This window comes from Trifolium pratense, linkage group LG6, assembly GCF_020283565.1.
Source record: "Trifolium pratense cultivar HEN17-A07 linkage group LG6, ARS_RC_1.1, whole genome shotgun sequence".
Classification (NCBI taxonomy): Eukaryota; Viridiplantae; Streptophyta; class Magnoliopsida; order Fabales; family Fabaceae; genus Trifolium; species Trifolium pratense.
The window spans coordinates 31,114,638-31,137,374 of NC_060064.1; the positions used below are offsets into that span (position 1 = coordinate 31,114,638).

The 22,737-nt window shown below is 34.0% G+C and overlaps 3 protein-coding genes and 1 pseudogene across 4 annotated transcripts; all 4 read left to right on the forward strand.

Annotated features, from left to right (window-relative positions):
* Nucleotides 1-4,065: 4,065 nt before the first annotated feature.
* On the forward strand, nucleotides 4,066-8,033 carry LOC123891504 (ACT domain-containing protein ACR9). Its single transcript, XM_045941382.1, has 6 exons — nucleotides 4,066-4,390; nucleotides 5,244-5,459; nucleotides 5,547-5,652; nucleotides 6,264-6,612; nucleotides 6,975-7,259; nucleotides 7,679-8,033. The coding sequence occupies exons 1-6, from the start codon at nucleotides 4,237-4,239 to the stop codon at nucleotides 7,823-7,825; spliced, it is 1,257 nt and encodes a 418-aa protein (XP_045797338.1). The 5' UTR covers nucleotides 4,066-4,236; the 3' UTR covers nucleotides 7,826-8,033.
* A 2,444-nt stretch (nucleotides 8,034-10,477) lies between these two features.
* Nucleotides 10,478-15,004, forward strand: LOC123891505 (pentatricopeptide repeat-containing protein At2g15820, chloroplastic-like). 2 transcript variants are annotated; one of them, XR_006803135.1, is made up of 3 exons: nucleotides 10,549-11,470; nucleotides 11,884-13,812; nucleotides 14,870-15,004. XR_006803135.1 is itself a non-coding variant. In XM_045941383.1 (2 exons), exons 1-2 carry the CDS (start codon nucleotides 10,994-10,996, stop codon nucleotides 13,723-13,725), a joined length of 2,319 nt encoding a protein of 772 aa, XP_045797339.1. In that variant the 5' UTR covers nucleotides 10,478-10,993; the 3' UTR covers nucleotides 13,726-13,984. The 2 variants fall into 2 exon arrangements, 1 of the variants encoding a protein (XP_045797339.1); XM_045941383.1 differs by lacking the exon at nucleotides 14,870-15,004 and having other exon boundaries at nucleotides 10,478-11,470; nucleotides 11,884-13,984.
* LOC123892097 lies at nucleotides 14,311-17,486 on the forward strand (annotated as a pseudogene).
* Nucleotides 17,487-20,429: 2,943 nt separating this feature from the next.
* LOC123891506 (enoyl-CoA delta isomerase 1, peroxisomal) lies at nucleotides 20,430-21,397 on the forward strand. The gene has a single exon (XM_045941384.1). It carries the CDS (start codon nucleotides 20,475-20,477, stop codon nucleotides 21,210-21,212), a length of 738 nt encoding a protein of 245 aa, XP_045797340.1. The 5' UTR covers nucleotides 20,430-20,474; the 3' UTR covers nucleotides 21,213-21,397.
* Nucleotides 21,398-22,737: the final 1,340 nt, after the last annotated feature.

The window sequence follows — 22,737 nt, forward strand, 5'->3', positions numbered from 1 at the left end:
GGGATTAGACTTCACTCTTTCACTTATATGTACGTTTCTAAAACATTCATATATATTTTAACTAATCATCAACATATCACGTATTGCTCACGGATGTTTCTGTGTCCAGATAACGACAAGAATCACGTTATACTTATTAATCCTCGATGTCTCGATTGAATAATTAATATAACGGCTAAATTGTATTATTTAAACTCCGATGTCTCGAAACATTTGAATAACACAACAGCATTAAGTTTCAATACAAAAGTGAATATTAAAAACCTAAATCTATGTCTAGAGTTTTAGGATTTTTAATAAGTGATTATCTTTTCCATTTGATTCAAAGTGAAATATGTCTATAACAATTCAAATCTTAAAGATAAACATGCAAATCAAAGATAACACTAAGTTGATGATAAATTAAAACATATATAACATGATTAAGAGTTGTACATATTTATGAATGAGCTACACCTAATCCCAACAACAAAAGATTTAGCCACTCATTGTCATGGTGGTAAACTTACAAATGTGGAAAGAGGAACAAAGAGTGCACATCAATCCCTTGATCTCTCAAGTTGGATGGATCCACCTTCTCTTGCCTATGACCTAAGCTTAATTCTAATTTAATTGCTCTGTCTTTGAACTCTCTCCATTCCTCCCTTTGTTGTAAGAGTGAATTGCTATTTATAGGCATCAATTGGTCGCTCAGCCACCACCTGGTCGCTCAGCCATCAACTTGCCTTGGTGAAGGGGCTTTCTTGACACGTACAAAAGTTGAAGCTTGATGCCCAAGATTTCCTTCAATTTGGTCGCTCAGCCACCACCTGGACGCTCAGCCACCAACTTGGCTTGGTGAAGAGGTTATTTGACACGTGTGGAATTCTTTGCTTGTTTCCCAAGATTTCTTTTAAATTGGTCGCTCAGCCATCACCTGGTAGCTCAGCCACCAGCCTTTTGGAAAAAGAATTAAATTTTGCTCCTCTTTTAATCACGAAAGCTTAAAAAGCTAGGATTAGGACATAAAACATCTTTAGTTAAAATGTACAACGTTTTGGGGTTTTAATTATAAATATCTTTGAAAATCAGTCGATAATTGCCTTAATTGAGTAAGATATTTAACTACTTTTTGGCACTTATCAGCTACATCACTTCACTCATTTATATGACATGGAAGAGTGGTGGTTTCTCATTGGATGTTTGTGTAAACTTTCATTACACTGACTACTTATCATCTCTAAACTCATAAATATATTGGGTTCAAGTCACTATTAAATTCCTTTCTTTAATCATTCGAAAAATTTTGAATTCGAATATACGACAACATGCAATAAACATTAGAACCGTAAAAAAATGAAATAAGCAATAGAAATGCATTAGTTGGGATCCTCTCCAATGGCTACACAACTAAGACCATCTCCAATGGTGTAGTACCTATTAGGTGCTCATAGTACTTATTAGGTACCACCACTCGAGCTCAACACATTTTAGTACTAAATAGGTACCACTTATCAAATAAGCACTATCTCTCTCATAGTACCTAATAGGATTTGTGGGACCAATTTATAAAGATGTAAAGTTATTGATGAGATGTGGTTATTTGTGACTAGGGTTGGGAATAGGTCAGGCGGCCTACAGGGGCCTTCGGCCTGGCCTGGTTATTAAAAATGTCAGGCTTAGGCTTTGAAAACGGTCTGTTTACATAAATAGGTCAGACTTAGGCTTCTAAAAAGGCCTACGAAGCCCGATAGGCCGACCTGTTTATAATAATAATTATTTATATAATATTATTATTTATATCTTATAAAAAAATATTATTTATATAAATATTATTAGCTTTTAATTATTGCGACTTTTCGTAATCGTATTTGTAATTTTATTAGTTTTTAATTATTGTGTTAATCATATTATTAGTTTTTTCTTAATGTTGTAGAAATTATAAAACTTTAAATGTAAATTTTTTAAGGTCTGTTTAGCCTATTTAAAAAAACTATATAGAGAAGCTTTAATGTAACACAGGCTTTTAAACAAGCTACAAGGTCAGGCCAGACTTTTAAAAGGCTCAGGCCCGGCCAAAAAAAATAACAATTGATAGGCCACAGGCCAGGCTCAGGCCTGGAAAAAAATCGTAGGTCAGGCTCAGGCCTGTCAAGGCCTGGCCTGGCCTGTTCCCAACTCTATTTGTGACATCCGTTTAGAATTTTTTAAGAGGTGCTGTGTTTGAGAGATTGGGTGCTTATTAGGTATTATTATTATTAAAAAATTATAAATGAGTAATGTGTACACACGAGACCCACTTAGGTGCCTAAAATTGAATTTCTCCATTGCGGATGCTCTAAGGATCCTCTCCATTTTCTCTCTTCATTATAGTTTTTAATAGTTTTACAATATATATTAAATAATTGGACTCACTAAATGTCACATTGCATTTATATTTTCAAAACTATTACTATAAGTGAGGATACTCTTATAGTAATAGTTGGACTCACTAAATGTCTCCATTTTATAAATTCAATAATGTAAAATTTTATAAATTCAATAATGTAAATACAATACTAACTCAGTGAGTCCTCTCCATTTTAAAATTAAGAGTTTGACCTAACTCAATTCTACAAAACCGATTTATAAGATGGAGAACATCCTCACTTATAAATACACATTTGGATCATCTGACAACCGAAATGTCACTTATTAACACCTATCTGGGTAGGGAAAAAAGACATATGGTTTCAGTGCGCGGAAATAGCAGCACCAAGAGGCCACAAATGGTTCCATCAAAGGCTGACACATCAACGTCACCTTGTTTTTGGCTGCACTTTCACTTTTTTGTTTTTGTGACCACATCAACATCGTGTGTGCAAGTAAAATTTATTTATTTTATTGTCATAAAAGGTGTAATATAAAAATAATGCTAACAAAAAAAGTATACTGATGTCGACACGACATGAGCAACCTGCGGTTAAGGCCACATGAACACGACGTCAGTGCTTATTTTGTCGAAGCAGAGGTCAGTGATAGTTAGAGAATTTGTGTTGTTTTTGCTAGTGTCCCATGTGATAGAATTAATCTTCTCAACCTCACCAATCTAAGGTGAGCTTCATAGAATTAAGAACAGCCGAGTTCCCATTCATAAGTAGAATAATTTTGTGTCTAGACTTTACTTACAAAAAATGAAAATAGTATTTCCTCTGGTTATAGTGATATTGACTTGAGACTTGTGAGTGTGTTTTTTCTTAAGGTTTTAGGTTTGATTCTCTCTGGTACCAATTTGAATGTGTTAATTTGACTTTTTCAAAAAAAATATTTTCTACGGTACTTTTTATAAAAAAAACAAATTATTACTAATATTTTGAATAGTAATTAATGACAAAAACTTATATACAATTAATGTATAATATTTATATGGTAAATTTCTCTTGACCAAAATTTATATAGTAAACCATTCAAAAAAATAAAATTATATAGTAAATATTAAGGGCAATTGTTGACCAAAACATTGAAATAATCATTTGTATCATATTTTATTTTTGAGCAAAATTTAATTTTTATATGAATATATTTTTTGTACAAATCTAAAAATACAAAGTCACTATGTTTGGTCTAGTGGTGAGGGATTTGAGTAGTACGCTATAGATCCTGAGTTCGATCCTGTATTATAATATTATAAATAAGAATACAAAAAATTATTAAAAAATATGAAAAGTAGACATGTTAATTTAACCAATAAAGCAAAGGAGTTACCCAAAATATTTAGGTACCAAAATGCGAGTGCTTAGAAGCCACTAATTTTGGTCTGAGAAATTTATGGGTTCGATCATCAGTTCATCGTAAAAAAATGCTAGTGCCTAGTGGTGTGAGACTAGTCAATGCAAACTTATAAGCAGGACACTAAAACATATTTACTCAATCTCTATCACTAAAAATATTAATTAAAACATAAAGTAATCCAAAATTAAAATTCATAAAGCATTATTTTTTGTGGGTCAGAAAAGCTCATTACAAAACTTTGTGGGTAAGAAAAGTTCAAATTATAAAGACTTATTTATTTATTAATTATTAATAAACCATTTTCTTTTTTAGTCAAAAAAAAAAAAAAAAAATTTCTTTTTCTATATAATCCATAAACAAATATTACACTCTGTTAGTTCTTCTTCTTCTTCTCTTCTCTTCTCAAACACCACAAAATCACTCGCCGGAGCTCCGGCAATGCTATTTCCATCCACAATTCTCCACTAAATTCACCATTTCTCAGTGATGGGGATACCGTGGGACGATATCGTTGTGATCCAACATGCCAAGAACACCAACGAACCAACTGTTGTCACTGTCAATTGTCCCGACAAAGCTGGTCTTGGCTGTGATCTTTGCAGAATCATTCTTGAATTCGGTCTTCGCATTACTAGAGCTGGTATATCATTTTTCTCATCTGGGTTTCTTCATTTTTTGTTAAATTTCAAATCTTTTCATGGTTTTGGATTTTTTTCATTGGAAAATTTTGTTGTAGATTTTATAGTACTTGAAAATTTTGGATAGTAGAATTTTGCGGTTCTCTTTATTGTAACGTCTGAGACAGTGATTTGATGTTAAGATAGATATGATGTCTCAAAATTGTTTGTAACGTACGGTACTTGAAAACTGTTGGAAATTTCAATATGACATATGTCGGTTTTTGAAAGTAGAAGTTCACGGTTCTCGTTATTGCCAGATTTGAGACAATGATATGATGTACTTGTTTGGTAAAATAAGAGAAAATGGATTTTTTTTTTTTCTGACAAGAAGAGAAAATGGAACTCGAAATTCAACTCGTATTTGTTTTTCTTGTTTTGGTCAAACTGATATCGATCATGTTATATTCTCATTCATGAGGTCTCATTCGTGACGAAGGAGAGGATCGTGAATGTGCTTTCATTGGTACTTTCGGTATTTGATTTGCGGATGAAAGGATTTGGATTCTCTACCTTTTAGTTGCAAAAAACTTCAGGCAAAACAAAATTGTGATAAAATGAGAAAGAGAGTGATGTTTAGAGAATTTAGAGAGAATGATGAGAGAGATAGAGAGTTCAAGGTTAGAGAATTCATGTCACCGACGACATCAATTGTTCGTGTTTTTGGTCAATTTTAAGTGGACAAGGAGGTTCACTATAGAATTTGTTTTCTTCATTTTTTGTTGCTTGTTTTACTTATATTTCATTTAAATTTTTTTATGATTTTTAATGACCGTTGTTTGCATATTAACCATCGAATTTTTGATGTTGATGTAGACATATCAACGGACGGAAGATGGTGCTACATAGTATTTTGGGTTATTCCACATCCTGCATCACTCACAATTGATTGGGAAAGCTTGAAAACAAGGCTTCTTTCACCTTGTCCTTCATGTTTGTTTTCTTATAATTTCAATCAATCTACTAATCCTTCACCACCTCCAATTTACTTGTTGAAGGTTTGGATTATTGATCAGAAAGGATTATTACATGGTAACTAGTTATGTTATCGCTTTTCTTCTCTCTTATGCTGTTACATATGGAATGGAATATAATTTTTTTTTTTCTTTAACTTTGTAGATATTAATGAAATCTTGTGTAACCTTCAACTGACTATTCAGAGAGTTAAAGTGATGCCAACACCAGATGGAAGGGCCCTAGATTTGTTCTTTATCACCGATGAAATGTAAGTGTAGCTTTTTTTGGATTCTTATTTTTAAGATTTTGTTTATATCCTGATTCTGCTGGATTCTCTTTATTATCACATCCAGTGTACATGTGACGGATACCTACACGCGTAAGGTTTGTTGGAATCTTATTTGCAAGATTTTGTTTATATTCTGATTCTGCTGGATTCTCTTTATTATCACATCTTAAAAATTAGGTTTTTTTAGATTCCTTTCGTTGACAACGTTGATGCTTTACCTATTGGATTCTTTCCTTGTTTCTTGTATATGTTTCTTGATTCAATTCTGATTTATAATGTAAGAAGTTAATAAAGATTCTATGTAGCGATTAGATAATCAATTTCTATGATCAATGAATTTATTTTGTAAAGAGGTTATTATAAATCCTGCCTATAAATCCTTGTTTCTTGTATATGTTTCTTGATTTTCTAAAATTCTCGTACATGTACCTCCCGATATACTTGCAACGTAGCTTTTCACATTAGGAAGCGGCTGAGTAATGATCGATGATAGATAGTTAACCATCTGTCTGTTCCTGGATTTTTGTAGTTATAGTAACTTTATGCGACATATTTGTAATATGTTTATACTTTTTATTATTAAAAAACAGGGAATTGTTTCACACCAAAAAGAGGCGAGACGATGTATGCGAGCATCTTAAGAATGCCTTAGGAGAGATGTGTATCTCCAGTGAACTTCAGTTAGCTGGACCTGAATATGGACATTTGCAGGGGTTTTCTTCTCTTCCACCGGCTTATTCTGAAGAATTATTTGGTCCTGAGTTGTTAGACAAGGTGTCTTTGCATCCTCTCAGTCAAGACATGACAACGCTGAAGAAACCAACGGTTACGGTGGATAATACGTTGAGCCCAGTTCATACTTTGCTTCAGATACAGTGTGTTGATCAGAAAGGCTTGTGTTATGACATTATGAGGATTTCTAAGGATTCTGATATTAAGGTATTTTGTCCTACTAAATTGTCATTTATATACGCACATCGCCTTGTGCTTTTCCCTTAGTGTACCGTGTTTACCATGGTTATCGATATCTTACGATACATGTTTGTTTTTTGTCTTTGATTTGTCTCTAGAATCTTGACAACTATTTTACAAATATCAGTGTTGTAAATAGCGGCTATTGCATTGCTATAGCATAGCAGAATTTGAACAAATTACTATTGTTCTGCGATATGCTATTCAAAAGTGTTGTCAAATAGAGGCTACAGTGACGCTATAAATATACAATCTGTTACCATATGTTTAGTTTCATAAACTTTCGTTGCAATCGGTTTATTTATAGTCATTGTTCCTTTCTCAATCAGGTTGCTTATGGTAGATTCACTTCAAGTGTGAAAGGCTTTCAAAATATTGACTTATTTGTTCAACAAAAAGATGGAGAAAAGATCCTAGATCCCGAACGTCAGAAAACTCTGTGTTCCAGCTTAAAAGAAGAGATGCTTCATCCTTTGCGGGTTATTATAGTGAACCGGGGTCCGGATATTGAACTACTGGTTGCCAATCCCGTAGAACTGTCTGGAAAAGGAAGGCCTCGTGTTTTCTATGATGTTACATTGGCCTTAAAAGCATTGGGAGTATTCATTTTCTCGGTAAGCAATTATTTTTATGCAACACTATCTTCTATTTTTATGCGGGTTCCAATATTTTTATGCAACACTATCTTCTATTTCACATAGCAGATTTTTTGCTGTTCCGCTATATTGTTCCTAGTGGTGACAATGCTGCTTGATCACTAGTTTAATTAAGTGCTTATGTTTAATCTATTTCTATAAAAAAGGATAAAATAAACTAAAAACTGTTTTTATATAGGCTTATAAGCTGTGTTCCTAAACTATCCTGAAGACCTTATAGAAATAAGCTGAAAACAGTTCATGAACATATCATAAGTTGTTTTCATAAGCTCTCCCAAACAACACATGAACATTTCAATGTTGTTTGAAGAAATCATGTTGCCGTTTCTAAATAAAATCTGTTATTGTTTCTCACTTATTCTTTAATCTTACTGTAGGCTGAAGTTGTTAGACATTCGACACAAGAACGCCAGTGGGAAGTCTACAGGTTTTTGTTGGACGAAAGCCGAGAATTTCCATTGAACAGCAGTAAAGCAAGAAGTCAGATTGTGGACAAAGTTAGGAGAACATTGATGGGTTGGTAGTCTGGTTTAGCTTACTGTTTGAGTATTTGTGCTGCTGGTGGTCCTTTTAATGCCTTCCCTTTTAAAACCTAAAATACCAACTTGGTTTACTGTTTAAATTTGGTTTAGGTATTAGATTAGTTATCTAACTAATCATGTAAATTTGGCATTGTGATAGATGATTTTATGTTTGTTTCCTTTTGGCTTTAGTGAAAACTTTTCTCGTCTATATTGCTTTGATTGCTTTTATGTGCCAACGTGTAAACTAATGTTTTTAAAACCAAACTGGACACTGAACCACATACATTTAGGTTATGGTTCAACTGCTTTAAACCATTTGAATCAGGACGAAATTGCGATCAGACCGCTAAAATAACCGAATCGTAGACAGTGCTAGATGAAGATTCAACTCATTCAACTAGTTGAATCGTATGGTTTGATTCGGTTTTTACTTCTGCAATTGATTTAGTCTTAAAACTATTGTCCAAGTTCAACCTCTTCTATATTCAACTCAATCGTAACTAGAATCAATTTTACGGAATGAATTTATTTAAGAGTTAAATAAGTTTTTAGTCCTCATAAATATCTCAAATTTTATTTTTAGTCTCTATAATATTTTTTTAGCCCTATAATGGGGAATATCATATAGTCGCTTATGTATAATTATAACTAATATGAGTTTTTGCTTCAAAAAAAAACTAAATGAGTTTTGACAAGTGATTCTTAAATAAAGTCAAAAAAGTGATTCTTAAATACGAGGACTTCCAAGCAATTCATGAGCAAAATTGACATTTAAATTTCCACAATAATATTAACATTTGGAAATGTCATACTACGAACCATGCACAGCCTTTGTTTTTGCTTCAAAAATTAGAAAGAGGATTTTGGTTCAACCCAAACATTGCATCATTCTGAAAACCTTGCATAAAAAATCGATAACTTCTCTTTATATTTTTTTTTAACCAACTTCTCTTTATATTTTATTCATTAAGAAATTTTACATTAAGAAATTAAGTCGCTTTTCTTCTTCTTTTCTAATCTTAGCCGTCACCATTTTTTTCCCTCTTAATCTATCGAAGAGGGCTTTAAGATCAATTTTGACCTGGAATCACCCCTCCAATTTTATTTTTTTCTCAAATAAATAAGTGTGATTTTTCGATATTTGTTTGTTTTGATTTCCCGTCTTCGTACGGTGTATTTTGTTGTCCCGTCTTTGTGCGATGTATTTTGTTTCCCGTCTTTGTACGGTGTTCATTTGTTTTGGGTTGAAGGATTAGTTACGATTTAGTGCAGATACAATCAATGTCGACTTTGATGTTATCAATGAGACGGAACTAGTAGTGAAGAAAAGGGGCAGCCGCCACCCCATCATACATATAGTAGTAGTATAATATCCTATGTAACATATATATTGCCACCCCTGATATTAAAAAAAAAAAAATTAGTAGTCTGTCACCCTTCTTTATGTTCCACTCAATCTTTCGTAAAGATATACTAGTATACTTATAAAATAATAATATTTGTTAATTATTTTAATTTAAGTCCCCTGAGCTTAGCTCAGTTGGCAGAACATTGCTTATATATGTAAGAGGGTGAGGTTCAAATTCCGGTCATCCCACCTAACTATTTTAATTTATGTCATTTTATGATTACAAAAACTAAATTTACCAAACACTTTAATTTCATTCTACAAGGTTTTCTAAGCATGATTATTTTAATATGTTACAATCTTAGAAAAACACACGGACACTCTTTAGATCAGACGTGTCCAACACCGACACAACATCGTCACTTATGATTACATTGAATTATTTTATTTAGTCAAATTATTTTCGGTGTCGATATGTCAGTGTCTGTGTGTAGTCCGATATCCGTATTGCTTTATTTGTTATAATATATAGCTCTTTCTTTTTAAAAAAGAATCTTAAATAGTGTTGTGTTTGAAAATATTAAATAGTAGAAGTTAGCTATGGTTGATGTTATTTATCAAATTTATATTTCCGCCACCCTTGGTGATTTTTTCTGGTTCCGTCCCTGATGCTACATATTCGAAGACATGAATATTCCGGAGACTTCAATATAGTCATATTTGTAGGCTTATGTAATTCGTAGTTTTATACTATTAACATAGATGTTAATTGATGTGAGTTTGTTCGCAGATTTATCCTTTTTATTTTTAGTTGCTATAAATTTGTATTGTTTAAATGAATAAATATTATTTATTTTTAGCCCAAATGAAAAAATTGGTAATTTTTCTTTTGTCTTTGACAATGAGATATATTCATGGCTTTGACTAACATGTAAGACTTCATCCGAGTCTTTCATGGTGCACAAGCTGCCGATATTATTATAACGAATACGAATTTTATAAAATCGACCGTTGAATTGAAAATTTATTTCGGTTATATCATCCATAATTTTTTTAAAAAAAATCGGTAATCATTTGATAGGTTATTGACATCAATCAAGATTAACGGTATTAAATAAAAACTCATAAACCATTAATTTTAATGAGTCTCAATAACATATCAAATGATTTTCGATTTTTTTTTAAAAAAATATAAATGATCTATACGATATAAACTTTCAATCCAACAGTTTTATAAAATTCGAATTCGTTCCTTGGTAAAGTAACTTATGCATAATATCACCGGCTTAAGGCCATATATTCATAATTTATACTACTGTATATCCGCGACCCACTTGTTTGCCACAGCCTATAGTCATACTCTAAGGTTATTATCTTCCTCCAGCTTCTGAGTCCCACTCTAGGGGGAGGACATTGTCTCTATTGACAAGACAAGACGATAATCCTCCCACTTTAACAACAAAATTGCCGTAATTTCAGTATCTCTTCCTTAATTTTTAAGCATATTATCCTCTAAATCACTTTCCATATTCAATTTCCTTTAAATCACTCTCAGTTTGGGTTGGAAATTAGAGCAACAAATTATTCAAATTGTGTTGTATAGTTTACCAGCTCGAAGTTTCAGAGATATACGGAATATGATAAAGTAGAACCACGTCACTACTCACTGAAACAAACATTGGAATGTGACGCCGGTAGGTACACTCCTCCGGTCACCACTGCAGTCCACCGCAAAACATTGCTTTGCTGGAGTGCAAAACGTGTTGACGTGGCGGAATTCAAAGGGTTTGATTATTTTAACGGCTGCGATGCACTCATGAATGCAGGGATTAACAACTGCAGCAGCTAGTCCAGGTCCGGTTAGGTACTTCTTCCGCTTCCGGTTTCATTCTTCTTCTTCTTCAATGCGTTCAACATTCACACTTTTTCGCAATCTCACTCTCTCCACTCTCCACTCACAACGCACGCTTCCTTTCCGACTTCTCCCTACCCGCCTCATAGCTGCGGCCGCCGACCAGCGTGTTCCCCATGAAGACCTTATTTTCCATTTTGCGGTGGAGCCGGAGGCTGATGATAAGCGGCTGCCCCGTCCTGATGTGGAGGTGATGGAGTTGAGTCAGGTGCCGGAACTCTGGCGGAGATCTAGAGTTGCCTGGCTCTGCAAAGAGCTTCCCGCGCACAAGGCAGGAACTCTGGTTAGGATTCTTAATGCGCAGAGGAAGTGGCTCAGGCAGGAAGAAGCCACCTATATCATTATGCATTGCTTGACCATTCGCGAAATCGAGACTGCATTTAGGGTCAGTTTCTTCCTTTTCACTTTCATCTATTTACAGTGTTTTTTGCTTCAATTCAGTTTGTTAGAGGGAAAGTTTTAATATAAATAAGTAAATGCTAGATATTCATTCATCAAATTAGTATTTTAGCAAAATTCCGAGTTGTAACAATCCTCAGTTGGTCCAGTGGTGATTGGTGTTGGACTTGCTAAGGAGGACCACAGTTCGATTCCCTGCAACTGCGATTGGGAGGGGAATGGAACCACTTGCCAGAACTGACCCCCGAACCAAATTAGGCGGTCAAGTGGACCGGATACTAGTGGTGGAAAAGATAAATCCAAATAGTGAAACCAAGTTGAACTTCTTAGATAATACTGTATGATCATAAGCTGTTATTTGTTCCTAAATTTGATTAATTATTTTTGTCCTGCCTAAAGGTATACAAATGGATGATGCAACAGAGTTGGTATTGGTTTGATTTTGCTCTTGCTACTAGGCTGGCTGATTACATGGGTAAAGAGGGTAAGTTTGCAAAGTGCCGTGAGGTTTTTGATGATATTATCAATCAAGGTCGTGTTCCCAGCGAATCAACATTCCATATGTTGGTTGTGGCTTACGTAAGTTCTCCTATTCAAGGTTGTTTGGATGAAGCGTGTGGTATTTTCCACCGAATGATTCAGTTGGGTGGATACCAGCCCTGTCTTAGCTTACATAATTCTCTTTTCAAAGCTCTTGTAAACAAACAAGGGAATTTTTCAAAGCAGTATTTTAAGCAAGCTGAGTTTATATATCACCGTATGGTTACAACTGGATTTAATGTACATAAAGATATTTATGGTGGCCTAATTTGGCTGCATAGCTATCAGGATTCTATAGACAAAGAAAGAATACAAGCATTGAGGGAAGATATGCTTCATGCTGGAATTGATGAGAGTAAAGAGGTGCTAGTATCGATCTTGAGGGCTTGTGCAAGGGTGGGGGAGGTGGACGAAGCAGACAAAACTTGGTCCAAACTTTTGCAGTTTGAAAGCAACCCTCCATCACAAGCTTTTGTGTACAAAATGGAAGTCTACTCTAAGGTTGGTATGCCTATGAAGTCGTTGGAGGTATTTAGGGAAATGCAGTTGAAACTAGGTAACACAAGTGTTGCAGCATATAATAAAATAATAGAAATACTGTGCAAAGCACAAGCATCCGAATTTGCAGAATCAGTCATGACAGATTTTGTCAATAGTGGTCTGAAGCCCCTTACACCATCATATGTTTATTTACTAAACATGTACTTCAACTTGGAATCACATGATAAATTGGAAGAGGTGTTCTTGCAATGCCTGGAGAAATGTCGTCCTAATACTGCAATATACAATATATATTTGGATTCGTTGGTGAAAGTTGGTAAACTTGACAAGGCTGAGGATATCTTTAGCCAAATGTTCCGTGATGCAAGTATTGGTGTCAATGCCCGGTCATGTAACATCATCTTACATGGATACCTATATTCAGGAAATAACTTAAAGGCCGAGAAGATCTACGACTTAATGTGCCAAAAGAAGTATGAAATTGATGCCCCATTAATGGAAAAGCTTGACTTTATCCTGAGTTTGAGAAGGAAAATTATTAAAAAGCCAACGAGCCTGAAGCTAAGCAAAGAACAGAGAGAAATACTGATTGGGATGCTTTTAGGTGGTTTGCAGATTGATTCTGATGACCAAAGGAAGAACCACATTATCCGTTTCGATTTTGATGGCAATTCTGAGAGCCATTATGTCATGAAGAGTCATATACATCGTCAGTTTTATGACTGGCTGCATCCTACTTTTAAGCCAAGCGATGACAGTGAGAACGTACCAGATAAGTTTTGCACCATTGCAAGCTCTCATTTTGGATTTTATGCCGATCAGTTTTGGTCAAAAGGTCATCCTACAACTCCAAAACTTATTCATAGGTGGTTGTCACCGTGTGTTCTTGCATACTGGTACATGTATGCGGGCCATCGAAATTCATCGGGGGATGTTTTACTAAAGATTAAAGGAAATCGTGAGGGAGTGGAGAGCATTGTCAAAAAGTTCAAAGCCATGTCCATTGATTGTAAAGTCAAGGGAACGGGAAAGGTATTCTGGATTGGTATTATGGGAAGCAATACGACTTGGTTCTGGAAATTGGTTGAGCCATATATTCTAGAAGATGCAAGAGATTTCACTAAGGCTGACGTCAATATTATGGGGCAGGATTTAATGGAAACTCAAGACATTAACTTCAATAGTGAATCAGATGAATGAAAAAGGGTGATACTGCATTGTTCATCATGGTTGGACTCAGGAAAAAAAAATTAGTAGTTTGCCGGACTAGGTTACACTTTTACACAGGTGGCTAGAAGCTGAAAACATGTTTTACTTTTGTACTCAAATGTTTTTTTGGTGGCTGCCATGATATAAAAAATTAAAGCTATCTTGAATATCTTGGTCACTATTCTTTGAAATGTCCGCTTGTATATTCCTAATTTCCAATGCAAATGAGAATTAGAAAGTAACTATCTTACTGTGTTGTCGAGTTAGTACATGTTAAATTTGGTGTGTGAAAAGTTCTCTAAACCTGCCCAGAGAGTTGTGGTATGGGAGTTCCAAATGCCATTATAGTTACTCTGCATAGTTTTTTTTTTTTTTTGGAGAGAGAACCAAGAAACTCTGCATAATAGTTAGCTTACGTTTTTTTTTCCAACTTGGTCGTAATATTGCTTAAAATGGTAATAAAATCTCTAACTTTTGTGTTTTCAACATTTTTGTTACTATTAGCCCTTTTAGTTGAAGATCACCCCTATAGAATCACCCATAAACACCAAACTTTAGCCAGACCCATAATTAAAAATGAAACAACTCTCACACACTCTTTATGTTGAACCTAACTCATTCAGCTTTTGTTTGTCAAACAGCTGGTGCTCGAACATATGTATGTAGTTTAGTTTTTTCATATTAGATTTTGTTACTGTGTATTTTTTATTGTCGTATATATGTAGTTTAGTTTTTTCATATTAGATTTTGTTACTATGTATTTTTTATTGTCGTATATATGTAGTTTAGTTTTTTCATATTAGATTTTGTTTTGCATATATAACCCATAACACAATTCAGATTTAACTGTATACATTTATATACTTATTTATGTCCATTTTATAAATAGATGCTCTATTGATTATGTTCATTTATCTAGATAGATATGATGTCTCAAAATTGTGTGTACCGTACGGTACTTGAAAATTGTTGGAAATTCCAATATGACATAATGACCAATGAATTTATTTGGAAGCTGCTGAGTAATGATCCATGATAGATAATTAACCATCTATCTGTTCCTGAATTTTTGTAGTAATAGTAACTTTATGCGACATATTGTAATATGTTTATACTTTTTAATATTTAAAAACAGGGAATTGTTTCACATCAAAAAGAGGCGAGACGATGTATGCGAGTATCTTAAGAATGCCTTAGGAGAGAAGTGTATCTCCAGTGTACTTCAGTTAGCTGGACCTGAACATGGACATTTGCAGGGGTTTTCTTCTTTTCCACCGGCTTATTCTGAAGAATTATTTGGTCCTGAGTTGTTAGACAAGGTGTCTATGCATCCTCTCAGCCAAGACTTGACGACGCCGAAGAAACCAACGGTTACGGTGGATAATACGTTGAGCCCGGTTCATACTTTGCTACAGATACAGTGTGTTGCTTCAGCTATAGTATGTTCTAAGGATTCTGATGTTAAGGTATTTTGTCCTACCAAGTTGTCATTTATATACGCATATCGCCTTGTGCTTCTCCCTTAGTGTGTTTACCATGGTTATCGATATCTTACGATACATGTGAGTCATATCTCGGTTCGATACAAAATTGAACTCGATTTATATGAATCACTGGGGTGTATCTATCTTGGACATGAATCTCATATTGAATTCTGATTCATTGTGTTGAATCCCATATGGTGAATCAACCAATATTTTTGACAACTTTGTGTAGTCACCACATTTCTTTTGTCATTTGATATATGACTTGAATCTTAAATTTATTTTGAGATTTGTATGTGATATATCAACTTAAAATTTATCTGTGTCACTTATTTTCTTAAACAGTTAATCATATTTTTATTAGTAATGTATCTTACGATTCATAATGTATACTTGACTATTGTCATTTGCCGTCTTTTCTACTTCACTCGAATCAAATGCTTTTCACTCCTATGGCTTTGTTTGTTTGTTTTTGATTTGTCTCTTGACTCTTGATAACTATTTTACAAATATCAGTGTTGTCAAATAGCGGCTATTGTAGCGCTATAGCGTAGCAGAATTTGAACAAATTACTATTGTTCTGTGATATGCTATTCAAAAGTATTGTCAAATAGAGGCTACAATGGCGCTATAAATATACAATCTGTTACCATATGTTTAGTTTCATAAACTTTCGTTGCAATTGGTTTATTTATAGTCATTGTTCCTTTCTCAATCAGGTTGCTTATGGTAGATTTACTTCAAGTGCGAAAGGCTTTCAAAATATTGACTTATTTGTTCAGCAAAAAGATGGAGAAAAGATCATAGATCCCAAACGTCAGAAAACACTGTGTTCCAGCTTAAAAGAAGATATGCTGCATCCTTTGTGGGTTATTATAGTGAACCGGGGTCCAGATATTGAACTACTGGTTGCCAATCCTGTCGAACTGTCTGGAAAGGGAAGGCCTCGTGTTTTCTATGTGTTACCTTGGCCTTAAAAGCATTGGGAGTATTCATTTTCTCGGTAAGCAATTATTTAAGTTACAGTTTAATAACTATACATTAATAGTGTAAATAGGTTTTAAACAGACATTTACTAATAATATTACGTGATAAGATATTGAAATATGCAAGCTCTACTTTGCCTCCATTTCCTTTTTAGTTGCATGTAACATGCTTTTTTCAAACCGCTATGCAGCTTCCGATATTTTTATGCAATATTATCTTCTATTTCACATAGCAGTTTTTTTGGTGTTCTGCTATATTGATAACAGTGAAACATATGTGTAAAATTTGTGTGTATTGCTAGTGCATATTCACATGTTCTAATACAAACTGCCTAAATTCCTCGTCACTTGTCTGATGAGTAATCCTATTGGCTTTCCGGACCTGTTTAGATAAACAGTTTAATTAAGCACTTATAGCATATGATAAGCGCTTATGTATAATCTTTTTCTATAACAAAAGATTCCTCGTCACTTGTCTGATCCTATTGGCCTTCCGGACCTGTTTAGATAAACAGTTTAATTAAACACTTATAGCATATGATAAGCGCTTATGTATAATCTTTTTCTATAACAAAATATTCCTCGTCACTTGTCTGATCCTATTGGCCTTCCGGACCTGTTTAGATAAACAGTTTAATTAAGCACTTATAGCATATGATAAGCGCTTATGTATAATCTTTTTCTATAACAAAAGATAAAATAAAAGTAAAACTGTTTTTGTATAAGCTATAGCCTATAAGCTGTATTTTTATTTTGTGACTAACTATAAGCTGTTCATAAGTTGAAAACAGGTCATGAACATGTGGTTAGTCATTTTCATAAGCTCTCTCAAAAAACACATGAACATTCTGATGTTGTTTGAAGAAATCTTTTACAGTTTCTAAATAAAATATATTCCTGTTTCTCACTTATTCTTTAATCTTACAGTAGGCTGAAGTTGTTAGACATTCGACACAAGAACGCCAGTGGGAAGTTTACAGGTTTTTGTTGGACGAAAGCTGAGAGTTTCCATTGAACAGCAGTAAAGCGAGAAGTCAGATTGTAGACAAAGTTAGGAGAACATTGATGGGTTGGTAATCTGGTTTAGAAATGTTTGAGTATTTGTGCTGCTGTTATCCCTTTTAATACCTTCCCTTTTTAAATCTAAAATACCAACTTGGTTTACCGTTTAAATTTGGTTTAGGTATTAGGTTAGTTATCTAACTAATCATTTAAATTTGGCATTGTGATAGATGATTTTCTGTTTGTTTTCTTTGGCTTTAGTGAAAACTTTTCTTTTCTATATTGCTTTTATGTGCCAATGTTTTTAAAACCGAACCAGACATTGAACCGCGATACGTCTAGGTTATGGTTCAACTGCTTTAAACCATTTGAATCAGGACGAAACCACGATCAAACTGCTAAAATAACCGAATCGTAGACATTAACTTAGATCACATGATAATTTTCTTTGTTAAAATTGGATGGCTGGAAGGAATGGTGGTATGCTCTCTACCCTTGAAATGGATTTCTAGAGGTATAAAATTGATTTTGACATGTTTGAATGTTTTTAAGGATAATTGATTTTGCCTCCTTTAGAGTATTTCACACATCTATAAAAGATTCCACATGTGATGATGCTTTCCCCAGACCAGCCGGATTTTTGGAATGATCAATAAGATCGATATCAAACAATCGATAACTTGTAGCAGTCCCGGCTTTGTTGTCCTTATCAACTTGATCGAGCACATGATAAACATTTACTATAGAAGTCTGAAACTGTGAAACAGGCCAAGTGGAGACACTCTTGCTATCATCTGTTGTGTTGTGAAGAAAATATGAATGACGTCCTAGTATGACATATCCACATTCTAATTGTCCTTCTATAGTATCAAATTTCTTTCAACAATTGTTTTAGTACAATGTACAAATTCTTTAAACGAGGCTAAAAGAAATAAGAAATCGATCATGAAGACTTCAATACATTTTTCAACTAAATATGAAAATATGGACTTGCATAAATCTCTAGAATGTTGCAAGAACATTGCACAGACCAAAGAGCATAATACTCCTTTAAGCAAAAATGCCAAAGGCAGCCGTGAATGCCGTCTTCTCGTGGTCTTATCGGTTTACAAAGATTTAATTGTATCCTAAATATCTCTATCCATAAAACAATAATAAGCTTGTTTAGTCTTTCTAACATCTGATCCATGAAGGATACATAATGGAAAGTGGTTTTATCTTTTCTTTTTTCTTTTTTCTTTTTTTACTTAGGAAAGTGGTTTTATCTTGTTGGGATTAACTAATTTTCTCATTACAAACTAATTTCATCCTTCATTTCTTTAGAACTACTTGAACTTGAATCGCCTATGATATGTCAGAAATTGGATAAATCATACCAAATTCTAGTAATTTCACCACTTCTTTCATAGTAGGATTCAGTCGACATTGAGGTTAAAGTGAACAACTAGCTTGAAGTTGACCGTGACAAAGTAGAGTGAGAGTGGTTGACTAATTAAGGTGAATTATGTGACTGTGGGGTGAACCATATAGAGTGAGAGAGAGTAGTTATCGAGAAGTAGCAACCCTTAAGTCATCTGAAAGAAATTTCCAAAGAATTCAATGTGAGAGTTTAAATATAGTTGTAATATTTGAACAAGAAAAGGTGACTAACTTTTGTGACAAAAATTATCTCACATGATTAAGTACTCAAATTGCTTGTACTAAATTTAAATAGAGTTGTAATATTATTTGAATTTTAGAGCAACGCCTTTATGACCACCAGAAAGCTCACCTACAAGAATCAAGTACCATCATGTCAAAAAATCCGAATCCTCTTTCTAATTAGAAATAGAGAAGAGACCAGAAAATCTATCTTTCAAATAACTCGTCTATTTATTTTTGAATTTAATTTATATGCACCGTCGGTGTAAAGTTATTTTGCACATGCGTCCAATAATATACCGACACATCATGTATGGTAATTAAAAACACATGATGTGTCACATTCATTAAATGATGTGACAACGTGTCATTGAATGTATGTGTAAGAAAAATTTACACTGACAGTGCACAACAATTAAACTCTTTATTTTTTAAAAAAAATGATGACTCGCCCACTTACTTATCACACAAAAAACTTGTCGAAGCACCATTACCAACCTTACACCCTATAGATTGAAAAAACCAATTTCTATTTAAATTGGATCGTATTGAACAAATATTTTTCCATAATGATGTACACACCCAAGTTGATACTTTTAACCGCTGCTACTTTATAATTACCACCTCCTTCTGCAAAACATTATCAACACTAAAATGAAAGTTTTGATGCACTTATGGATGTAAGAAGAAACCTTTAAAAAAATAGTAATAATACATTATAATAAGGTTTACTGTAGTTATTCAATAAGTTAAAACATCTCCAATAAGAATATCAAAGAGGGTATCATAGATTAGTTAATGATTCGTAACTTTTTTATCATTGAAGTTTGATGACGTGACATAGAGGATATCAAAATTGATGATACGGTACCTTATTATTAATTTAAGGTATCATATCATCAATTTAATATCATTAATTTAAGTTAAAAAATAAATATAAAAGGAATCATTTGCTAATAATGTAAGATACCTAAAGTAGTATCATCATTAGAGTAAAATATGTATGATATTGAGTTGCATAAGTATTGTATGACATTGTAGGAGCCACTTATTTTATTTTTTTGACGAATCATTAATAATGTATGATACCCAAAGTTATATCACCATTGAAAATGCTCTTAGTAATTGATCACGTTCATCCGATTTAAATTAATAGTAAAAAAATTAGTTATAATTAATTCAATAAAGATAATATAATATAAGATTATAAGCCATTATACCTTAAACCAATGGCTAAGATTTAAAATTGTGAAACCAAGTGGAAAAATTACTACCTTCGATCTCAGATGCAGATTCTATGTAGTCAAAAAAACATGTATTCATGCAGTCAGTTTCTCATATACCATTTGATTGAAATTACAAAATATATTGATCTGATATGATGGTTATGATTCACCTGCAGTCACTTTTTGACCGGAGAGAATCCAAATCCTTCAATCTCAGTCTCAACTATATGCATGTCCCATTGGAATGTACAGATGTCCAAAATAGATTAGTCAACATTTGTCAAAAAAAAACATGAAATATTTTTTTCGTAAAAAACAATGAAACTTGGAATAAAAAGTCAACTATGAAATTACTACGTTTTCATGGTTATTAATACTTGCCCAGTATATATGTTAAGATTATGCGTTTTCATATGATTAATTTGATTGATTCAATAAAAATGTGTAGCTTAGAGAAAAGAGGCAACATCTTCATCCTAACACTAACCGGCGACGGTGAACACCGTCTCAACCCCACACTTCTCAATTCCATCAAATCCACCCTCCGCCATGTACGTCAACAAGCCACCACTTCCTCCGCCCTCATCACAACCGCCAATGGAAAATTCTTCTCCAACGGTTACGACATCAACTGGGCTAAGTCAATGCAAGACATGATCCTCATGGACGATTTACTCCGATCCATCATCTCCGATCTCATCTCTCTTCCTATGCCTACCATCGCCGCCGTCACCGGTCACGCCGCCGCCGCGGGTTACATGCTGGCTCTATCTCATGACTATGTTTTAATGCGATCTGATAGAGGATTTCTTTACATGAGCGAACTTGACATCAAGCGTGTTATTCCGGCGTGGTTTGTTGCCGTCGTTGATGCTAAGGTTGGATCCGCCGCGGCTCGGAGGAAAATTGTGATGCAGGCGGAGAAGGTGACTGCTAAGGAGGCGGTGAGGTTGGGTATTGTTGATTCGGCGCATGACAGTGCTGAGGAGACGGTTAAGGCTGCAGTTGTTTTGGCCGTTGATTTGGTGAAGCGTGGATGGGATGGACACGTGTATGCTGATAATAGGAAGAAGTTTTTGAGTAATGTGATTCATGCTGTTGAAGATACCTCTGAGAGGAAAATTGAATCCAAACTTTAGTAGTTTGGGCTTTTTTTTTTGGCAGATAGTTTGGGTTTGTTATATTGGGCTTAATAATGTATGTGTCCTCCTGTCAAAAAAAAAATATGTGCGCTATAATTATTGGTGAAAATAAATAAATTTATATGCACTGATGTAATCTTTTGTTGCACATGCATCAATTTTGATGTCACTTTTGTAGATTAGTTTTTGAAATATCTAATTGATAGAAATATGGATTGAAGGCTACGTTATAAAGATTGGAACTTGTGATGTTATCCATACTAAAATGCGGAGCTTATAAGTATTTGGAGATGGCTTGGCGGAAGAATATATCTCATCTCGTTGTAAAAAGTAACTTTTGGAACTCAAATACCTAAAAATGTCCATTTAATTTTTTATTTGAGATTTGCTCTATATTGTACCGATAAAAAACAATAATGTAATGGGTAAAAATAAAATGGAATAAATTTCATTTGTATGGTTATTAGTTTTGATTTGAGGGGTATGTCGATCTATCTACATTTAATGGTTTACAATGTACTTTGGGTCTGTTTGGTAAAAATAAGCTATAAGCTAGCTGATAGCTGAAAAGCTAGCTTATAGCTGAAAAGTTAAGCTTATAGCTGATAGCTGAAAAACTAGCTAATTGAAATTAAACTGTTTGGTAAAATTAGCTTTTAAAGTGGTTAATAAATATAAAATGACATAATTGTTAGTGGGTAGTTTCTTTTTTAGAGTGGGTAGTTATTAAATTAAAGGGTAAAAATGGAATAAAGTGTAAAAAGCTATAAGCTATAAGCTCAAACGCTACTTGAAATAGCATCTGAAAAAAAGCTATAAGCTAGTAAAAAAAGCTTCTTACCAAACACCTCTAATTTTTTGAAACAAGCTTATAAGCTCATATAATAAGCTATAAGCTAGCTTATTTGTGTTACCAAACACACCCTTTATGTGATTATCTTCAATCGACGAAGCTTGCGAAAAATCAACAAATCAACAAAAATACATAAAATGGCTTCGACCATCTTTTTACTATCTAAAATAAAAATCCTAGAGAAACATGCATTGTCTTCATTTATTCCATGTTTCTCAAAATCCGTTTGAACAAGTTCTAAGAAAAAAAATCATGTCACTTCTGTTAAATATGCTTGGATCTCAACCCCAAAAGCTAGCTCAAAGGGTGAGGTTGCCCTCACATATTTATACACTTCACATCCCGGGAACCTAAGCAATGTGGGACTTCAAACAATCTCCAACAACACAACAACATATTCAACACCCACCCTCACGCCTAGCGTGGTCCTGGGTCAAATGCCCACATTGCAGTCCTTAACCCGGCTCTGATACCATGTTAAATATGCTCGGATCTCATCCCCAAAAGCTAGCTCAAAGGGTGAGGTTGCCCTCACATATTTATACACTTCACATCCCGGGAACCTAAGCAATGTGGGACTTCAAACAATTTCCAACAACACAAACTACATATTCAACACTCACCCTCACGCCTAGCGTGGTCCTGGGTCAAATGCCCACATTGCAGTCC